We start from the raw sequence: 18,760 nt of genomic DNA, 5'->3' as shown, positions 1-18,760 counted from the left end.
CCGAGGGCCCCCCCGGGCTCCCCTCACAGCGCACCGCTCACCTCTCGCCCAAGGTCCGCCTGAGCAGGGAGGGCACGGTAGCGGGGTATGGCATGTTGGCCACCGAGGAGCTGGAGGTGGGAGAGGTCCTCGTCACCATCCCTCGCCCCGTGCTGCTGTCCCAGCACACCAGCTCCATCCAGGCTCTCCTCCAGGAAGGTGAGTGCGGAGTCTGTTTTACCCTGCTCTGCCTGCCTCAGCACCATTTTAAAGGAATAAAATGGGTCCGGGAGAAAGCCTAGGGAAGGTTCCTGCTTTGCAGAGGATGCTGGAGTTGGCACCAGGTTGGAAAGGGGGTGGTTGGGCACCCCATCACTTTCCTAAGGGAGCCTGGAGCCGTGCTGGGCAGTGAGAAAAGCCCACTACTGCACTTTTAAGGGACAGCCACCCCTACAGCAGGGCCTTCCTTGAGGCCCGGCGGAGACACTCCTAGGAAAAAGACCGGTTCCTTTCTTGCTGAAGGCACCCAGAGCCTCGGGCTGAGCATGGCAAGGCAGGGTGGGGGCAGCGCATGGCCTGGAGCAGCTCATCCATAGCTCCAGAGCCGCAGCTTCTGGTTCTGCTTCAAAACAAAGCAGATTAAAAGCAGAACTCCCCACCCCAGGCTGAGGACAGTTGATGAGGCTTGTGGTATCAGGCTTTGGGTCTTGAAGCAGAAGACTAAAACCTCAGATCAACTTACGTTTTCTCCATTGTCTCTGGTTTTTTAGCCCAGGAGTCCCTGCAGAGCCAGTCGGGCTGGGTGCCTCTCCTGCTGGCTCTGCTATACGAGTACACAGCCAGCAACTCCCACTGGCAGCCTTATTTCTCCCTCTGGCAGGACTTCAAGAGCCTGGATCACCCCATGTTCTGGTAAGGTGAAACCAAGCAGGCTGCAGGGTGGCCCAGTTTGGCAGCAGAATGCAGGCACAGTCTGGGGTCTGCAGACCAGGAGTCTTGGGGAAGGATGTGGTCCTTCTGGGTGACCCCATCCCTCTGTTCCTGCCCTGCGCGGTCCATGGCTGTAGCCTGAGGGACCCCTTCAGGCACTACCTGGGGTTGGAGCTAGCTACAGGCATAACCAGAAAACAGGAATCTGGAAAGCATGAGGAAGCTGAGATTTTGAAGGAAGGAGGAGTTTATAGACCCTTCTCCCTGGGGCACATGGAGATAAACCTGCTGGTTTTCTTGCAACAGGCCTGAAGAAGAGCGAACAAGGCTCCTGCAGGGTACAGGCATCCCAGAAGCTGTGGAGAAGGACCTGGCTAACATCCACCTGGAGTACAGCTCCATCATCCTGCCTTTCATGGAGTCCCACCCCAACATCTTTGACCCCAAGCTGCACACGCTGGAGTTGTACAAGCAGCTGGTGGCATTTGTCATGGCCTACAGGTGAGAAGTGAGGGCTTTGCTCCGACAAGGAGTAAGATCAAAGGAAAGAGTATTAGGCTGTGTTACTCAAAAGGTTGCAGTTGCACAAGAATGTAAGTATAAGGTAGCCAGGGTGAGCGTCACAACTGGATTGTTTTCATTTCCCTTGTCTTAGCTTTCAGGAACCCTTGGAGGAGGAAGATGAAGATGAGAAGGGGCCCAATCCTCCAATGATGGTGCCTGTAGCAGATATTTTGAATCACGTGGCCAACCACAATGCCAACCTGGAATACTCTCCGGTGAGTGCAAAGACACTGTTGCCAGGCATCGTCACGCTCTGGTTCCTCTTCGCTGCAAGGCCTTTGGGAGCGGTGGCACAGCGAGGCTGGCTCTCTGAACCCCGAGCAGTGCTGCTCACCTGCCAGGGCAGCAAGTCTCGTTAATACAAAGCTGTTTTGCTCACCATACTCCCCTCTTGGCTTTAGCTAGGAAGAGCTTAGTGTCTTCCGAACCTCTCTGAAACACCTTGTTTCTGAGCGGTAGGATCACTGCAGCTCTGAGAGCCTCTTCTCTCCCTGCTTGCAGAAATGGTTACAAATGGTTACAACACAGCCTGTCGGCAAAGGACAAGAGATCTTCAACACCTACGGGCAGATGGCCAACTGGCAGCTCCTACACATGTACGGTTTCACGGAGCCGTACCCTGGCAACAGCAACGACACAGCCGATATCCAGATGGTGACAGTACGCAAGGCAGCACTGCAGCGTGAGTGGCACCCGTAGCCACTTTGGGAAAAGATGAGGCAGGGATCTCTGTTAAATAGTGATGTAATGAAAGAGGGATGAAGGATGAGATGAAAAATAAGCCTGGTCCACAGCATTTCAGGTGCTGGGGCCATGCCTTGGTTTTCTGCCTCCCCTTTCCCCTTCTCCATTCACCACCACCTCCCTTCCACTGCAGCCCAAGCTGGGTTTGTAGCTCTGCTGCCTCCCAAACAGGTGCCGAAAGTGAAGCCCAGCAGCAGCTGGTCTCAGAGCAGTGGGACTTCTTGTGTCAGCTGGAGATGGTGGGAGAGGAAGGTGCCTTTGTGCTCAGCTGGGATGAGGTGCTGACAGAGGAAGAGCTGTCCGTGACCCTGAAGGTAAGCACTGCAAGAGCTGCACAAGGAAGAGCACAGACTAAGCATACCGCAGCAGTGTAAACCGGCCTGAAAAGTGGTTCAAGTGAAGGGGGACAAGCATGTAAAGGCATTTTGGTACCAACACTCCCACGTGAAAAGCAGTAGGGGAGGTGGTTGCCCAGCTCCCAGGCTTCAGGTATTGTTAACCATCTTCCTTTCCTGAACTAGCCACCCACATGTACTTACATACCAGTCTTGAATGGCTCCATGGGTCCTGCTGTTCTAGAGAGCTGTTGCACCTTTGTAGGCAGCAGCTACAGAGATGTCCTTTAAGATCATTACCAACACCCAGGTCTGCGGTTTGAAGGTTCTTCTAACTCACAAGTTACTTGTGATGAGGTATCCAAGCCAGTTTTACTCTCTCGCCTTTAGTGCAGCTGAGGGATAATTCACCTGCTCCACGTGGCTCCAACACCACAGTGGTGCAGAAAAGAAAGCCTGATGTACTCACCCTGCCAGTGACTTATCCCTCTGCCTGGGTCATTACAGGTGCTGTGCATGTCAGAAGAAGAATTCAAGGAGTATAAGGCACAAGATGGCTGGGAAGACGACAGTGAGGAAGAGGAAAACTCTACCCTTTCGAACGAGGCTCTCTCCAGACTTAAAACCCCTTGCAAGAAGCTCCTTTATGACAGCATCCTGCTGACCCTGGAGGCCTATGGGTCAGACTTGAAAGCAGAGCAGGACTTGCTAAATAACAAGGAGGCTTATAAGAAACTGAGTCGAAGGGAGCAGCAAGCTTTGCATGTGCGCTATGGACAGAAAAGGATCTTGCATCAGCTGCTAGAGCTGCTACAGTAGAAACCTTTGCTGTCCCTGGAAATGAACTGTCTGGAACTGTGCTCAGGAAGGGAAGGTCAGCCCTTGGCCATCCCTTCTAAAACAGCGAGAACAGATGGCAAGATTGAATATGGGCTCATACAGCATACGGCTTTTTAGCTACCTCTACATAAACAAAGTATCTTCCACAGCACAGAAGTGGTTTTGGGTGGCCCTATCTTACAATGAGAGCTCTGGAGCACAACTACCACCTTCTTCTGGAGGACTTAAGAAAACTCAGACCTCCTAATGGCTGTTTTAGGAAGGCAGACATATGCTGTCCGAACAGCAAGTTATTTCCCTCATTTAGCATCGGAAATTTAAGGCAAGAATTGCTCCTTGTCCAGATGAAGGGGACAGAAATCCAGCTGGTAGCTCTCACCTTACAGAGCTTCAGAGCAAACATGTGGCAGGTGCAGATGCTGACAACACTAAACTCTTCACCTTATACTTTAATACTGAGCATTTTAAAGAGTACAAGCCTTTCTATCTGGTTTTCATGCAGACTCGGTATAGCAAGGTATTTCCTTTTACCTCTCTAAAAGGCATTTCTGTATGGGCTTGAGACTACTCAAAAGGACCACTGTCACAGTTCTGCAGCTGCTGTAGGCTAAGCATTTGATATGCACCCTCCAGTTGATACAGTTCTTCCCTGAATTCAGGCATTGCTCTGCATCATGTTTAACTATATTAATATTTTTCCCTCAGCAGTTTTTGCATGACAAAACACTGGAGGTTTGCAGGCCAAGCTATGTTTAATAAAGATGATGTTTCTTACCCAGCCGACACTGTTTACTTCAACAGGGTGCTAAGCCCTATTTAAGAGGAGGAAGATCTTTGCTGCTGCTGCTGCAGTTAAGAAGTACTGAAAACAAGCAAAACCCAGACTGTACTCTCATAGATAAAGGCCAGCTACAGCCCTGCCTGCGCTGCTGGGGGCCAGGGTGGTTTAACAGTACCTACGGTAGCTTCTTTTAATTCCCCTTTTACAGCAGTGTAATGCAGTGGCTGTTTAGAGCCCAGTCTGCCACCTTGGTGCTGCTCTCCCTACAGCAGACTAGATTTCAAACTAGACACACAGTGGTTCAAAAGGTTAGTTTTCAGTTCTTATACATGAAAAGCATTATACCCAGAGCCTCTGCCAGCAAGGATGCTGGTAATCCTTGGGGAGCTGACACCAGCACTGTTTACCTTGACCATACCAGCTGCAGGTTCCTTACCTGCCAAGAGAGGCTATGAAATGCAGTGGCCTCCATCCTACCAGCTCAACTTGTGGTACTGGCATCTTGCCTGAGTCCCATCCACCTTCCACCCCCTCTTCACACCAGCCTAACAGTTCTTAAAGCCTAAAAAGGGAACCAGCCATGTACAGCAGCATTAGTACAGAACATGAGAGACCTGTGAGTCATTAGGACAAGTCAATAAGCTCTGCATATGGTTTGCTAGAGTTAAATGACAGGAAAAAAAAAATCCCATGGCATCTCAACTAGATAAAGAAAAACTGGTTGCTGGTAATTCTCTGTGTCCTAACCCAATACAGGAAGAAAAATAAGCTGGAGCTGCAACACCAGAACCAAAAAATTCCAACTTCAAAAGGCTCAGTTTCAGCACAACTGCCGCCCTGCCAAAGAAATGCCAGGGAATTGTTGGAACTGGCAAGAGACTGCTCCTTGACACACAGGTGATGGAAAAACGCTGCCTAGAAACAGGTCACAGAGAATTCCCTCTGAGCTGCACTCCACTGGCACAGCTGGCTCAGTGGTCCCTCAGAGCTAGTTTTTGCTCTGCAGCAAGAGCACAGCCAGGTACACAAGCCCTTAAACCTGAGCAGGAAATCCTGACTTCTCCACCCATACAGTAGCAGTCAACTAGCTTTAACGAACTAGTAATGTTACCCAAAAAGAAAGCAGTGAAGCTCCGTTTCCTAGGATCGTGCTAGGTTGCAAGGCACAGACTAAAGGATTTTTGCAGCATTAGCAACGCTGAAGCCACTTATCCTTATTACAGCTACCTAGCAACCTCGCCCAGATCCTTGCTGGAGGGAATATAGTAGCAGGGTGCAAGTCATTAGAAACAAAGCTGATGTGCTGTCTATCCTCTGTATCCCTCCTCTGCAGTCTCCTTTCTAGCACAACTTTGTCAGAAACAAACTCTGCTCATGAACTTGCAACTGGGATATTTCTATCTCCACGCAACCATCCTTTCCTTTTGCACTTCAAAGCGAGGCCCTATTTAATTGTAATAATTCTCCCCTCTGACCTCAGGCTAGAAAACGAGCCCAGTTGCTTTCAATAGGCAGTGCCCAAAACGCACTGGAAAACTGCAGGTTTGGATGAGTGGAACGGACTTTGAAAGACATCAACTGGCCAGGCAGAATGGAACTGGAGAGAATAAGCACAGTGGGACGTGCTGCATGTCATGACTTTAATGTGTAACTACAGTATGCATACATACAAGAAGTGGGAGAACTAAAGCCCGAGAACTAGAAAGGCTACAAAATACAACACATGGACCAATACTTTACAAAACATTCAAAATCCTTACAAAATGGGCTGTATTGGTCCTTTGGGTTTTTCATTTTGTTTGTGGTTTTTTTTCTTTTTTTTCTTTTTTTTACAAACTTATACTGTGTGGTCACAAGGTGGGGGTGGGGTGGGAAAAGGTCTAAGATTTAACCCCCTCACCTTCCAAAATTTACAAGTGTCTGGAAAAAAAAAAAAAGCTATAGGCCTGGTCTCTGGTTTCTTTACTAAAACCAGCTGACCCTCTCCCAAAGGGCCTGAGGTGTGTCTTGTCTAACAGAAAAAGAGGCATTCTCTGACTGCCGCTCCACTCGCTGTCTGTCAGCATTTGATGAGGGTGGGGGGGAAAAGCAACACTGAACCTTAACCCCTCCCTCACCCCTCCCATACTCCATAGTATTCCCATATTCCAAACACATCCACTTTTTTTTTTGTAAAACAACTTAGTGATTTAAAGGTCCCCCATCCACCTAAAGAAAAATAACTTATAGTATTATAACTGGCTTTTCAATATTCTTTGGGAGCCTGGGAATGTCAGGACAAGGAGGTCTGCCCCAGACAAGTGCTTGGCATCAGCAGCTGCCCCTTTATTACAAGCTGGACAGACACCAGTGACCCAACCTGCCTTTTAGACAATTTGCACAAACCCAAAAGTCCAGACAAACATTTCTGTTCCTTGTATTTACACAAGTTCAAAATGATATTCACAGCATCTTCTGAATTTTGGCCAAAAGTCAAAAAAAAAATTTGTTTCAAACTTTGGAACGTGCCCACATAGACTTTCACCCAGGGTCTGTTGCATCTACCCAATCAAGGGGGCTGGGAAGGTCAGGAGGAGCCTTACAGAGTCTTCTGTCAGTCGATGGGACGGGGACCTCCAGGCTGGCACGCTTACAATGCAAAATGCAGCTCATTTAACTGGCACCAGTTCCTTCCATTACTTGCTGGGCCTGCTTCTGCCCCATGCAGCACTGTGCGACTGACTGGAACAACCTGAAGACAGGAGCAAAGCGGCATTAGGTGCATGTATGGCAGCCAATGGTGCTTCCTCTACCAAGCGCCAAAAACTCAAGGTGCAACTCAGCCCCTGCTTCAGAGACATTGTTTTAGTGATTTTGTGATTAAGTTATACTCACTTCTCAATTTCTGGAGCGCAGTGAACAAACTCATGGTTCCAGAACTTAAACGCTGGGTTTTTTATCAGCTCAATGAAAGTAATAAGGAGACCCCAGGGATGAGGCCTATTTACAATCAGTCGTTCCAAGAGAACCCTGAAATCCAGAAGTAAAAACAGAGCTCGATGATCCAAAATACACAAGGAAGGAAAGAGAAAAGCTGAACACTGCCAAGTTAAATGCCTTCCCTCTCACCTAGTGATCTGCTCCTGGATAGCCTCAGTGTTGGCCTCCGCAAACAGGTACAGCATGGTGCAACTGAAGTAGTGGGTGTGACTGTTGGGGTATCGCAGCTGATTGGCAATTGCGTTCAAGAAAAGGTACCGGCCTGCAGAAGAGGAACAGTGAGTACCTATGGTCTCCCTTACACACACAGGAATGAAGAAACAACTGGTATTGCTTAAGATTAAGGTTTGGGAGCCTGCCTTATGAAGGTACAAGAAACAAAAATAACTGAAGATACGAAAAAGCCTTATCAACCCAAGCTGATGGGGCAGTAAGAATTCAATTCCTCTTCAGTCAACTTATTTCTCATTCCTTTGAATACCCTGAACATTTGGTTTTAATATTGCTCCTGCATTCAGAGTTTAATATTCTAATGTAGTGTTACTTACTGTGAATTCACTAGCAGCTACATGAAATTATCTTCTGTATTTCACCTAGCTCAAACAGATGATCTGCTGCTAAGTTTGACATCGCATGAACTATAAGGGTTTCCAGCTCACCTTCAGTGTCCAGGTCTACTGCCAAATTCTGGAAGATGTCCATGTGAGCCGAGTGGGTAATGGTGCTCATAGAGGGTGTGCTGCCTTTGTTGTGAATGTGCGCGATAGCTTGAGTACCTACGTAGAGCACCAGTGCATTAATCAGCTGGATGTTGTAGCGGTTGCCAGGTTCATTCGATACCTAATAGCAAAGATATGAAAGGCATTAAAATTCTATATTCCTTCAGCAATCGAAGGTACAGCACGTACAGCAACAGCATTCGAGTATCTTCTTGATTATACAGAAGACAACACTCAGGCACCCAAAAATTCCATTTGGCATTTACCCTTTTGTAATACAGCAACTACATATACATATTCAAAAGCATCAGCAAAGCGCTGACAGACCCAACAGACAATTTTTGTACTTCCTGCCTAAAAGCAAATAATTCAGGTAAAGGCAATTTGAATTCACCAGCAGCGCCAGAGGCTGGCTGAAATGCACACCTCCTGTGAGAATGCTGCAGTCTGAGCAATTTTCTGAGAAAGTCCAACTTCAGTCCTGAAGTCTGTTGCAAGCCAAGCCATGTGATGTATGAAATGTGGTCGGCTAACAATTCTGAACTGGGCTTTAGCTGATTTGCCTTTTTTTTCCCCCACCCCTAAAGCATTAGCACGCAGATCCACAGCTTTCTGTAACAATGAATCCATGTGGAGTCAAAATTTAATCAGATGCTAAAAAACCCGCAATCAAGTTCAATAAAACCCGTTGAATCTCAGACAATGCCTGGGTTAACAGTGCTGGAGTCATGTGATGGAAGCCACAAGACTCTTCATCACCAGATGGGCGAGGACAAAAAAAAAAACCCACAACCTCAAGCTTGATGCAATCAGCTCTGACTACATTCTTCACTAAAGATTTGCAAGGTTATGCAGAAGAGATGTGCAAGCAGAAGAGATGGTTTTAGCTAACCTTATGTTTTCGCTATAAGCATTTGGCAGCTCATATAGATAAAACCAACTGCTTTTAAATTAGATCATTTTAGAGTCATTACAGTTAACATTCCTCCTTCCTCAAATTCCACCTGGCTGAAACTACTTAACATACACTCTTAAACATCCTGTTAGGGAGTGGTAAAAGAGTTATTCAGACAAGCGTGCATTTCGCAGGCTTTTCTACTGTCTGGAACTCATGCTTCAAAATTCCCCGCAAGAAAGGAGGGTGACTCAGCCAGCAAGATCATTTGTCCCACACTATTTAAATTCAACATCCTCAGAAACCCGTCACTCACTTGTAGGTTGCTGCGCAAGTCAGACAAAAAAGTGACCGGAGAACGTGTTTTGAGATAGGAATCCAAGTCTTTCTTGAACTGAGGTGGCATCACTCCAGTGAAATTCGTGAGTATTCGTGGAGCAATATTAATCTCGCTTAACATGTCCACCTGTTGAGAGAAAACCCAGTCAGCTAAACCATAAGCAGTGTCTAAAGGAGCAAATTGCAAAAGCAGATCTGTAAGTGATACTACATCAGCTACTGCTGTTGATCCCTTTTTTTCCTACCAGCAATGAAAAGGAAACACTAGACTTTTGTAGGTTTCAGAAGGAACTTGGTCTCTAATGTGCAAACTTATTAAATGACCATCTCCAAGAATTGAGACTAGAGGATAAAAGAATTCAAGGGGGAAGGCCGTAGGGGAATTCAGTCACTGCCTTCGAAGTCTCCCTATCTACACTCAAGACAGTTTGGTAGTTTAAAAAAGTACAAACATTCACACAAGTCAAGAACAGCCTTCTTCAGTCTCAAGAAGTGCTAACTGAAAAAGTATTGCAGCTTCGCTCCCACCACCCTGCACAGCTCAAGCAAGGAAGAATAATATGACAATGCTTTAGCAGTGTGAGAAAGTTTTCTTCTAATCATTCCACGATTAGGAGACTGGCATATGCTGAAAGATTTAATTAGATAACGTTAACACTTCTCAAAGTCTCTCCCCATTACGCAAGAGCCTTGCTTTCAGATAAGTCTGTCTTTCTCATCAAAAAGTATTTACAATTACACAGTCCTCAGACACCTGCTCTTCAACAATTTGTTAACTGAGCTCCAGTCGCCACACATCCCATGGAGCACAAACTATACAATGCAGCATATGCTGAACAGAACTGAGACATGAACTGTTGGCTGAACTTTCAAACAGCAAAGCCACAAAGACTGCTTAAGCAGTCTGTTTTTCAGTGACAAATGAGACAGAAAAATGGCAAAGATGCTCTTGCTCCGACAATGCGTGCCAGTCAGATCTAGGGATGTCATCAAGTCAGTCTCCCTTTGGGAAAAGAACAAGCCCTCTGGTTTTCCATGGAAAAGCTAGGTTCTCGATGCGGTTCTCATGTAGCACAAGTCTCAACAGCCTGTCCTTTCAGGTTGAACCTGCACAATCCTTGCAAGCAAGCTAAATATCTATGGGTGCCAATGAAACCATACAGACCAGAAGCAAGCTTTATGCTTCCAACTGCAACAAATTTCATACAGGACAAGGATTGTATCCCACTCTGTATGGAAAGTGTCAAACATTGAGTATTACAATCATAACTCAAACCTATCTGCCTTAAAAAATGCTGTTCTGCTAGCTGCTATGTCACTTAAGTTTCAGATTACTTGTTAACTTTTGAATGGCTGCATTTATTCAAGTATCAGTTAAACTGCTCCCCAAATTCCACAGCCTCTGCCAAAAAACTGGACAAAGAGTATCTGGAGCATTAAAGCTTCCCATTATCAAGTCATGAAATTAAGTCCTACCTTTAGATTGGGGGTGAAAGGGTCTGGAAGCCTCATGTTCCGTGGGAAGGCACTCAGGATCAGATTCCTTAGCTGAATACAGTTAGGTGGGATCACATCACAGAACCCATAGTGGTAGTCACAAAGAAATTCTGGGAAATCATGCAACAAGACCAGCAACACACGCAGAGTGCCCTGTGAAATAAAAATATATTATAAAAGAGGCGCGGAACTGTTGAAACTGCCCAAGAGCTTGCAGAGCCATCCTTCTATGTCATGTGGTTAACATTAACAGGAAGAAATTAATTTGGGAAGGCAGCCTGTTTCTGTCCTATACCAGAGTCGCATTTAACTCTAAGATATAAATTCTAAAAGAAGAGTAGAAACTATTTTTCTATCAGAACCCCTCTACTTTCAGAAAACTTTGGTTGGAAGTAGCATCTATTAGCTGACATTTTTTTACCTTGTAAAGAATTTGCATAGGTTTGGTGAGTTCCACATTTCTAAGGAAAGGAGCCAAGTACTTGAAAAGATCTATCAATAACTGAGCATACATAGGCCAACCCTGTCAAGAAAAAAACAGCAGGTGGAAAACATGTAATGAAGAGCAGTTATCTTGATTTCAAAACTATAATTAGATTGGTCTTCATATAAACCTGGATCCAAGTTATGTCCTACTGCTAGAGCTAGCAGTAACTGCAGCACAGCTCATTTCAAGGCCTTTAGCTGCACATCGTATGCTATGGGTGTTCCCAGAATACTCAACATGCCATACTGAGTTGACAGTATTTCGTTTGGACCATAGCTCTACCAGGCTTTGACAAAGGCATGTTTATTAAATTCAATTCACTCTATATTCCATAGTTTATTAACACAAAGTCTCTCCTTCATGCAGTTAGGTTACTGTGAATACGGAAGACAACAAAAACAGAACAGCCATGCTACTAAGTGCACTTCAAGAGATGTGAAACAGCACCAGATAAGCATCCGTGTGAGCTTTTTAATTCAGAAGAGATAAACTGCAGCCACACCTTCTGCTGTGGTGTATGTGCCAGCATTCTTGCAATAAATATCCGATGGGAGATCAGTTCCAGCCAGGCATAAACAAAACCTGGAGCTTTTGTAGGCCTCAGGATGTGAAATGTGTTACTGAAAGAAAAGTTAGAGCAGGTTAGAAATGCACAGCAATAAGACTGCTTTTCATAACATTGAGGGAAAACATACACAGCCCTAAAAGCAAGGCATTTTAGCATCTTGGGTTTTACCAGTCATCTTCCTTAGAACAAGCAAGTGGACAGTCTACAGGAGAACCAGTTATTCTGAATGTGATTAAGCCACCACAAAGGAACAGTCAGATAGCCTTTAGATGAAAAATCTTAGTCCTACCAGGAAAGGATGCGCATTGTAGCCAATATCAAATACATACCAGAAAGCTGTGAGTGTCTGGAAGTTGATGGTCTCCAGCACATGCTCAGGAGCATTTAATTCCAACAGCAACATGATGAAAATGCGATGGTAAGGAAGTTGCTGAAACTCACTCTGCCGAACATCATGGTCTTGCAGAAGAACTCCCACCACAATGCCAAGAACCTAAAGAGATCAAGGTATTTCAGTGGTGACAGCAAGAATTACTTTGCAAGTCAGCCTATAGATAATACTTTAACCATCAGTAAAAAAAAAAAAAAAAATCAGCAGATTCTAACAAGAACCAAAAATTCTAGTTATTGGAAGTGTTACATCAATGAATATTATAATCTGTATCAGCAACTCCCAACCACTACACTTTGCCCTCCCTGTCCCATGGATTGCAGTCACAATGACTGACTAGGCAGTGTCCGAAGATCTTAACTACCTAAGACCATCTAGCCATAAACCAAGTAATGGAAGAGTACAGGCAAGGCCCTCACAAAATCAAGGCAGACACCCAGGAATCACCAACCTTAAACCACACTTTCTAATGCCTCAAAACAGCAGCAGTTGACTTTTTCATTGCAAGGCACAAAGGTGAGTTTCAGGTTGGTTTGATACGGAATTTTTGTGAACAAGAAAGCCGCTTGGCATCCTGATGCTCCACTCAGTTTATCATTTCAGTGATCAGCCCATTAAAGTCCTCATCTGATATTTCAGCAGCAGCCTGCATTAAGGTCTACACTTCACATTTATCAGCAAAGGTACACCTGATTATCCACTTTAAATGCAGTGAGTACAAAAAGGGTTCCCAACCTTATTCAGGAGGTTGATCTTTGTAACTGTGTTGGCTGCCTCCCCAGAGTGCTTCACCAGCAGTGCAATAAGTCGCACGAAGGCATCCAGATTGTGGTAGCACTTGGCTCGAATCATAGTGGGGTTGGCAGCCGGATTATGCTGCTGCTCAGCCTGAGCACGATAGCTGATTTCAACACACATTTCAGTGCAAAGACGGAAAAAGCGGGTGATCAGGTCATCCGTTTTCAGGATTCCTTGCTGGTGCATCTATCCAAGAAAGGAAAAAACCTCAGAGCCGTAACCACAGAAAGTTTGGTTTACAACTTATTTCAAACAACATACACTTTACAAAGCACCTGCCTTGCCTGGCACAATTAATTTTTACCACATTCTCAAGAGAGATGGGTAGCAAGCTACTTCTGCTACTTTTCCTGAAGATGAATATTCTCAAGGCAACTTAAGGGTGGCAACACAATTTTAGCAAAGACTCCCAAATAGGAGTCTTTTTGATCCCAATTCTTTCCAACCATCAGCATAGCTGAGGAGCCTGTTTCAGTATCGGTTCTGCCACCAGCACTCAACCTTGCATGAAGGACAGCAAGAGGCAGCAGCAGTTCAGTCTGTCAGGTCTTTAGTAGTGCACACATGGTGTACAAGCTCGGGGAAGGGCAGATTTCAGCTACGAGCTCAGGAACCATCACTACTTTGCAGCGATATTCTGTAGAAGCAAACTGCATTTGGAGAGTGAATTTTCCTTACAGAAACATTACATGCAGAGAAAGACTAAGTGGGCTTTTTTCCTTGTTTCACACTGAGGGGTTGTTTTTAATAACATACATCTTAAAAAAGATACCTCCTTTTATTTGTTACCCACAGCATTAAAAACATCAAAATGAAACAAGTTACACTGCATGGAACCTCGGGGTTTTGAATAAAGCATCTTACTTCTAAACTCCTACTGCTCAGACATGAAGCTATACAAACAGCATAATTGTTAACTCTTAGAGAACATCTAGTATTTCTGGAGAAACTTTTTTTTTTTGTAAAGGAATTCATATATCTGCCTTCAAAGTTCTATGCTCCTTGTCCTAAAGACTAGCGGAAAAGAAGCAACACTTAATTTAAGCAGCCAAAATTATGGTTATTTCAGTTCAGTAATAAAACCTTGTTTAATGCAGTTACTGCAAAATACTCCTTTAAAACTCTTAGCTAAAGCCTGTAAGGAAAAAATTACATGTAAACACTGCACTTCAATATATTTCAATTGCTATTTCAAATCTGCTCAAGTATGTACAAAAGATAAGCAAACAAGTGTGATAAGACTGAAGCAGGACAAAAGTGCATTGTGTATTATGAGTATACTATACTGAAAGATGCTTTATAAGCATACTTTAAGGTATAAAAAGAGTGAGGTCACATGAAGAGGTAAAATAATTTTTTGTTAAAAAGTGAGCTTAACACAAGACCCATCAAAAACATTCAAAAAAGATGCTATGCAGTAGAAGTCAGACCAACAGAAAGCTGGCTAACAAGCCAGGACACGAGGACACTGAAGCCACACCAAAAAAAAAAAATCACTGCATCAGTCAAAATTTTTACACATACTTTGTAGCGTGAACTCCTTTGCGTTTGTAGCTGCAAAATCTGTAGCATTTCTGTGGTATTAACATGGAAATTTAAAGAGAACACAATGCAAATAGGCTAAGTCAGGGGCTTCCTTGCAGCTGCAGTCAGAGAGCTGCCAGGAGCACAGTTTTAGGAAGATGACTGCAGAATATATAGGGAATTTGTTACCGCACAAGTTGGGCTACTAAGGGCATCTCCCTCCTCAATCACACCTATTAAGGTACCCTGGAGCGAGACGTTGGAAGCTGTTCAAATTTAGGCACACTTTAACTAATGAAATTTCAAGTTTTTCCTCACTCTAATGATTCCAGTTAGAGAAAGGATTCCCTCATTCACATGATCTGAAACAATTCACCTGCATCTCTCTCTATTAATGATTTCCTTCTGTAGGCTGCCCAAGCTTTTACAGCCACCCATAAGGAGCAACACTAGTCAAGCTTCTTTATACAGAGTGCATCAGAACTATTCCCAACAGCTATCACAGCTGAAGTTCTTTTCCCACCAGATTTAACCCAAAACTCATGGTCTGAACTGACAGCTTGTTGCTCCAGTATCTGAAGAACATGATTTGGTGAAGGGTAGGGATTTCCACAGAACTCTACCATCAAAAACAAGACAACATTTTGATAGTCAACTGCCACACTGAAAGTTTCAAAAGGCTGCCTAAGATGGGTTATAACACTGCTTTGAAATGGAGGGCATCACAGCCTACTTATGTTGAATAAAAAGCACCTTTCTTTCCAAAAGCTCTACCTGTCCAACAAATGCAGAGAATGCTTTGGTACTGTCACGGCCTGCTGCAGCTGAATGGTAAAGGTTCACCCACTCCCTCAGCAGGTATTCTGCCTTCTCCCTCAGACCTGGTGGATCATCATACTCAGAGGCTTGGGAAATTCCTGAATGCATCATGAAATTGGGACCTCCGTGAGCACGGTCAATCATTGCTTCATAATTTGATCGGACCACTTCCATCAGTTGGGGTAATCTAAAACAAGAGACCAGAGCAAGAACTGGGTTAGAATTTCTCCTCCCCCAGAAGGTACGTGAACCGGAAGCTCAGTCAAACATAGTTGAAAGCAAGCAAATTATTTCTTACACCAAATCTTCGTATCTTCCAGTCCTCATTGGAAGAAAAGAAATAAGTCATGAAAGCAGATACATTTATGATGAAAGAAGGAACACTGAGGTCACACAAGCTCTGAAGTTCCACTCCAATTCATGCAGCAGTGTGCTGCAACAAAGCACCACAAGTACTAGAAACAGCTTCACTTTTACAGACTTCAGAAGCCCTAAAATGCTTCGAGATCATGAGATGCCAGTGCTAAACAGCCTAACCGGGGCACTAAATTTGGCTGCAGTGAAAGTCAAGTCACACAGCGAAGACAGTCTACCCACACCAACTGCAGACAGAAGGACTTTTGTTTTGGGACCTCCCTCTAGCAGTTCTGTTGGTAGTGGCAGCCACTGGCACCACCACCAGCTGCTGGTTCTTCTCACAGCAATCCAGAGTTCTCCAAGTTCCAATCCATGCCTGTATCAAATCCAGCAATTGCTTCCACCTTAGTAATAGGAGGCCTGCAAGTCCCACAAGGTATTTCCAGATGCTGTGGCAACATTTGCTGCCCAATTATGTGCTGGTGGATACACAAGTCATGTGAGATTGGTGGATGATTGCTTCATAGACTCTAAACAAAATTGTCTAAACAAAGTTGTCTAAAGGAACAGAAAGGATTATCTAATTTGATGAATTGCTTGTGATTAACAAATTAACATATTAATATCTAGACATTTAGGATTTAAACAGGTAAGAATATTGCCCAAATTTGAGATAAAGTAGGAATTCAAGCAAGTTTCTCACAGTACCCTGGTATTTTGGAGCACAGTGCACAGAAAGAATGCTCAAGCATTCAGTTTGACACGATGCTGCAGCTGCCTCTATTTTGACATAAAATCAGCACAATTACGTTACAGTGACAGTTTAAGCTAACATAGCACTGCAGCACTAAAAAACTTTAAAGCCGTATGATTGAATGATATGAAGCACTGCCTATATAACATTCAAACCATAAATGAGCACAAGTAGTAACACATTGCACGGTATTTCAATCTCACCCTTCTGGAGCATTTCCTCTGGAATGAGCATTAATCCTCATGAGCGTCTCAATTGTGTGAAACAGATCTGCCTCTGTTACGTGGGCAACACTTCTCTCATCCACCAACAGGATCTTTACCAACTGCATGGCAAATGCCACAGCCATGTAGTTCAAGCCATTCTCCATCGACTGTCAACATGAAAAAGGCAATTAAAGTTCAATCACAAATCTTACAGTGAAGTGACCATAACTCTCCTCCTCCAAGAGAGCAGATCCCCTTTACCTGAGCCAAGTGAAGGTCATACTGCTGCATGTTAACAAGGTGATTGCGGATTAGCAGCTCCACAGCTTCTACGTTGTACTTGTACTCATCTCTGCATTCAATCAGGCACCTGAAGAAATTGGCTTCTTTTAAAAAGTGTACTTAAACAACAAGCGAAGCAATTCAAATCTAATACTTCAAGAAACCGTGCCATTTGCTGATTCATTGCTCGGCTCCAAAAGAAGCCTCTTCTAGAGCATTCTCTAAGGAAATGTTTGAGTTCAGAACAGTCATCAGCCTCAGGCATTTGTTGCCCTGCACAACTGGTCCCAACAGGCCTTTGAGAGCTTCACTTTACTCAGCATTAACACGCCTCTCTTCCGAGGACAAAGTGGCACATCTGCATACCTGAAGCACTAGTGCTTCGGCTGCAGGCATATGCCATGTCACAGTTTGTGACTGCATATAGAGACATTCTCTACGTGAGGAAAAAACCCCAGACCATCTCTAACACTTAATTCCATTAAAGATTCCCATCATGTTCTAGGATGAAGCAGCATTATCAGAAGATCTAGTTACTTTTGACAAAAAAAAGTGGTTATTTTTTGTCTGTCCAAATTGCAGCAATGCAAAATATTAACAGGCAAGTGATTCAGAATAACACAGTAACTCCCAAAAGATGATGAAAGCTACACCAACGTTCCTGTTGCCTCATAACTGACCTAGTAATTTGTTTATTACACCACGGAGATCCATATGCGCGGCCATCCTGCAGAGCCTTCAGCACAAGCAGATGACACTCACGATAGCGAAGCAGGAGGTCAGCATCTGCCCCACTGGTGGCATCCAGTAAGCCTTCTACAGCCTAGAACAGATGCAACCTGTTAGCAGAGGAAAAAACAAGTCCTCTTCCAAATCTTCTGCAAATTCCATCAGCAAGAGTTATCACCAGAAGACTCGGCAGACGTGCAAAAACCAATTTAGTCATCATGCTGAACCCTCGATAAGACTATGTGAGTTTTTACCAGCTGCTATGGCATCAACACGTTCACTGTACACAGCTGTCCTACCACAAACAAGCCTACGGTCTCTCTATGCCCCACTGGCTTTATATATGCATGAAAGTCTGCATTAAGTTTGTGCTGCAGCTTCTCTAAGTCGATGCCTCCTCATAAGCAATTCTGCATATGGCTCATGAAAAACTACATGAAAGAAAATTTACAGAACCTGCCAGAGGGCAGCTATCAGGTTCTTTAGACAAAGAGCTGCAGCACTCGGATACATCTGTGCTAGTCTATAGCAAATGGAAGATGAGTCTTACAGGGGCAGCACAATTTACCTGGTCAAGTCCTAGTCAGGACTAGATCCTTTAATGGGTACGAGTGCTATCAGTAAAGAACAAAGAGTCTCCCTCCAGCCTTCAGTTGCTTTTGTTTTGTTACTGTTCTTGGATCCTCACACAGATAGCTCAGTATCCTTCCACTAGACTCAAATGCATTTGCCTCTGCATCTGGCACTATGCTCTGCACTACTACACAGGCACCGATGCCAGCTCAGCTCACACAGCTCACTGCAACACTCCCCACCAGGTATAGTCTTAGTTTTCGCTGGGATGGAGTTAATTCTCTTCATAGCAGCCCATGTGGTGCTGAAACAGTGTTGGCAACACCCCAGTGTTTCACTGACTGCTGAACAGTGCCCGCGCAGCATCAAGGCGCTCTCTCTCCCACTTTGCCTCCCCCACCAGTGGGTGGGCTGGGCATGAGCAAGAGGCTGGGAGGCAACACAGCCAGGACAGCTGACCCAAACAGAATAAAGCGATATTCCATACCATATGACATCATGCTCAGCAACAGCAATAAAAGCTCAGGGAAAGAAGGACGAGGGCATTCATGGTTACGATGTTTGCCTTCCCAAGCAAATGTTAAATGCATTGAAGCTGTGCTTTCCCAGGAGGGGTTAGACATCTGCCTTCTGATGGGAAGTAGCAATTTATTTGTTTGTTTTGTTTGTG

At 44.6% G+C, this 18,760-nt stretch overlaps 2 protein-coding genes across 2 annotated transcripts in view; one reads left to right on the top strand and one right to left on the bottom strand.

Annotated features, from left to right (window-relative positions):
• Positions 1 to 41: 41 nt before the first annotated feature.
• Positions 42 to 3,548, top strand: SETD6 (SET domain containing 6; the record flags this gene model as incomplete). The annotated part of the gene is made up of 7 exons (XM_009709929.1): positions 42 to 198; positions 750 to 891; positions 1,216 to 1,410; positions 1,565 to 1,688; positions 1,975 to 2,155; positions 2,389 to 2,531; positions 3,060 to 3,548. Coding segments are annotated over 7 exons (1,254 nt in total), but the record flags the coding sequence as incomplete, so codon positions are not given.
• A 2,450-nt stretch (positions 3,549 to 5,998) lies between these two features.
• CNOT1 (CCR4-NOT transcription complex, subunit 1) overlaps positions 5,999 to 18,760 on the bottom strand; it is a 53,426-nt gene continuing 40,664 nt past the window's right edge. Inside the window, 14 exon segments of the mRNA XM_009709918.1 lie at positions 5,999 to 6,904; positions 7,048 to 7,182; positions 7,282 to 7,414; positions 7,812 to 7,992; positions 9,083 to 9,232; positions 10,582 to 10,755; positions 11,024 to 11,125; positions 11,592 to 11,709; positions 11,987 to 12,150; positions 12,784 to 13,032; positions 15,145 to 15,376; positions 16,504 to 16,673; positions 16,768 to 16,876; positions 17,469 to 17,611. Of these exon segments, the coding sequence (XP_009708220.1) occupies positions 6,826 to 6,904; positions 7,048 to 7,182; positions 7,282 to 7,414; positions 7,812 to 7,992; positions 9,083 to 9,232; positions 10,582 to 10,755; positions 11,024 to 11,125; positions 11,592 to 11,709; positions 11,987 to 12,150; positions 12,784 to 13,032; positions 15,145 to 15,376; positions 16,504 to 16,673; positions 16,768 to 16,876; positions 17,469 to 17,611 (2,139 nt within the window). The 3' untranslated portion in view covers positions 5,999 to 6,825.

Source organism: Cariama cristata, unplaced genomic scaffold (genome assembly GCF_000690535.1).
Source record: "Cariama cristata isolate BGI_N322 unplaced genomic scaffold, ASM69053v1 scaffold23250, whole genome shotgun sequence".
NCBI classification, from domain to species: Eukaryota; Metazoa; Chordata; class Aves; order Cariamiformes; family Cariamidae; genus Cariama; species Cariama cristata.
Note: the sequence above shows the minus strand (reverse complement) of the source record. Positions and strands in the feature narration are given on the sequence as shown.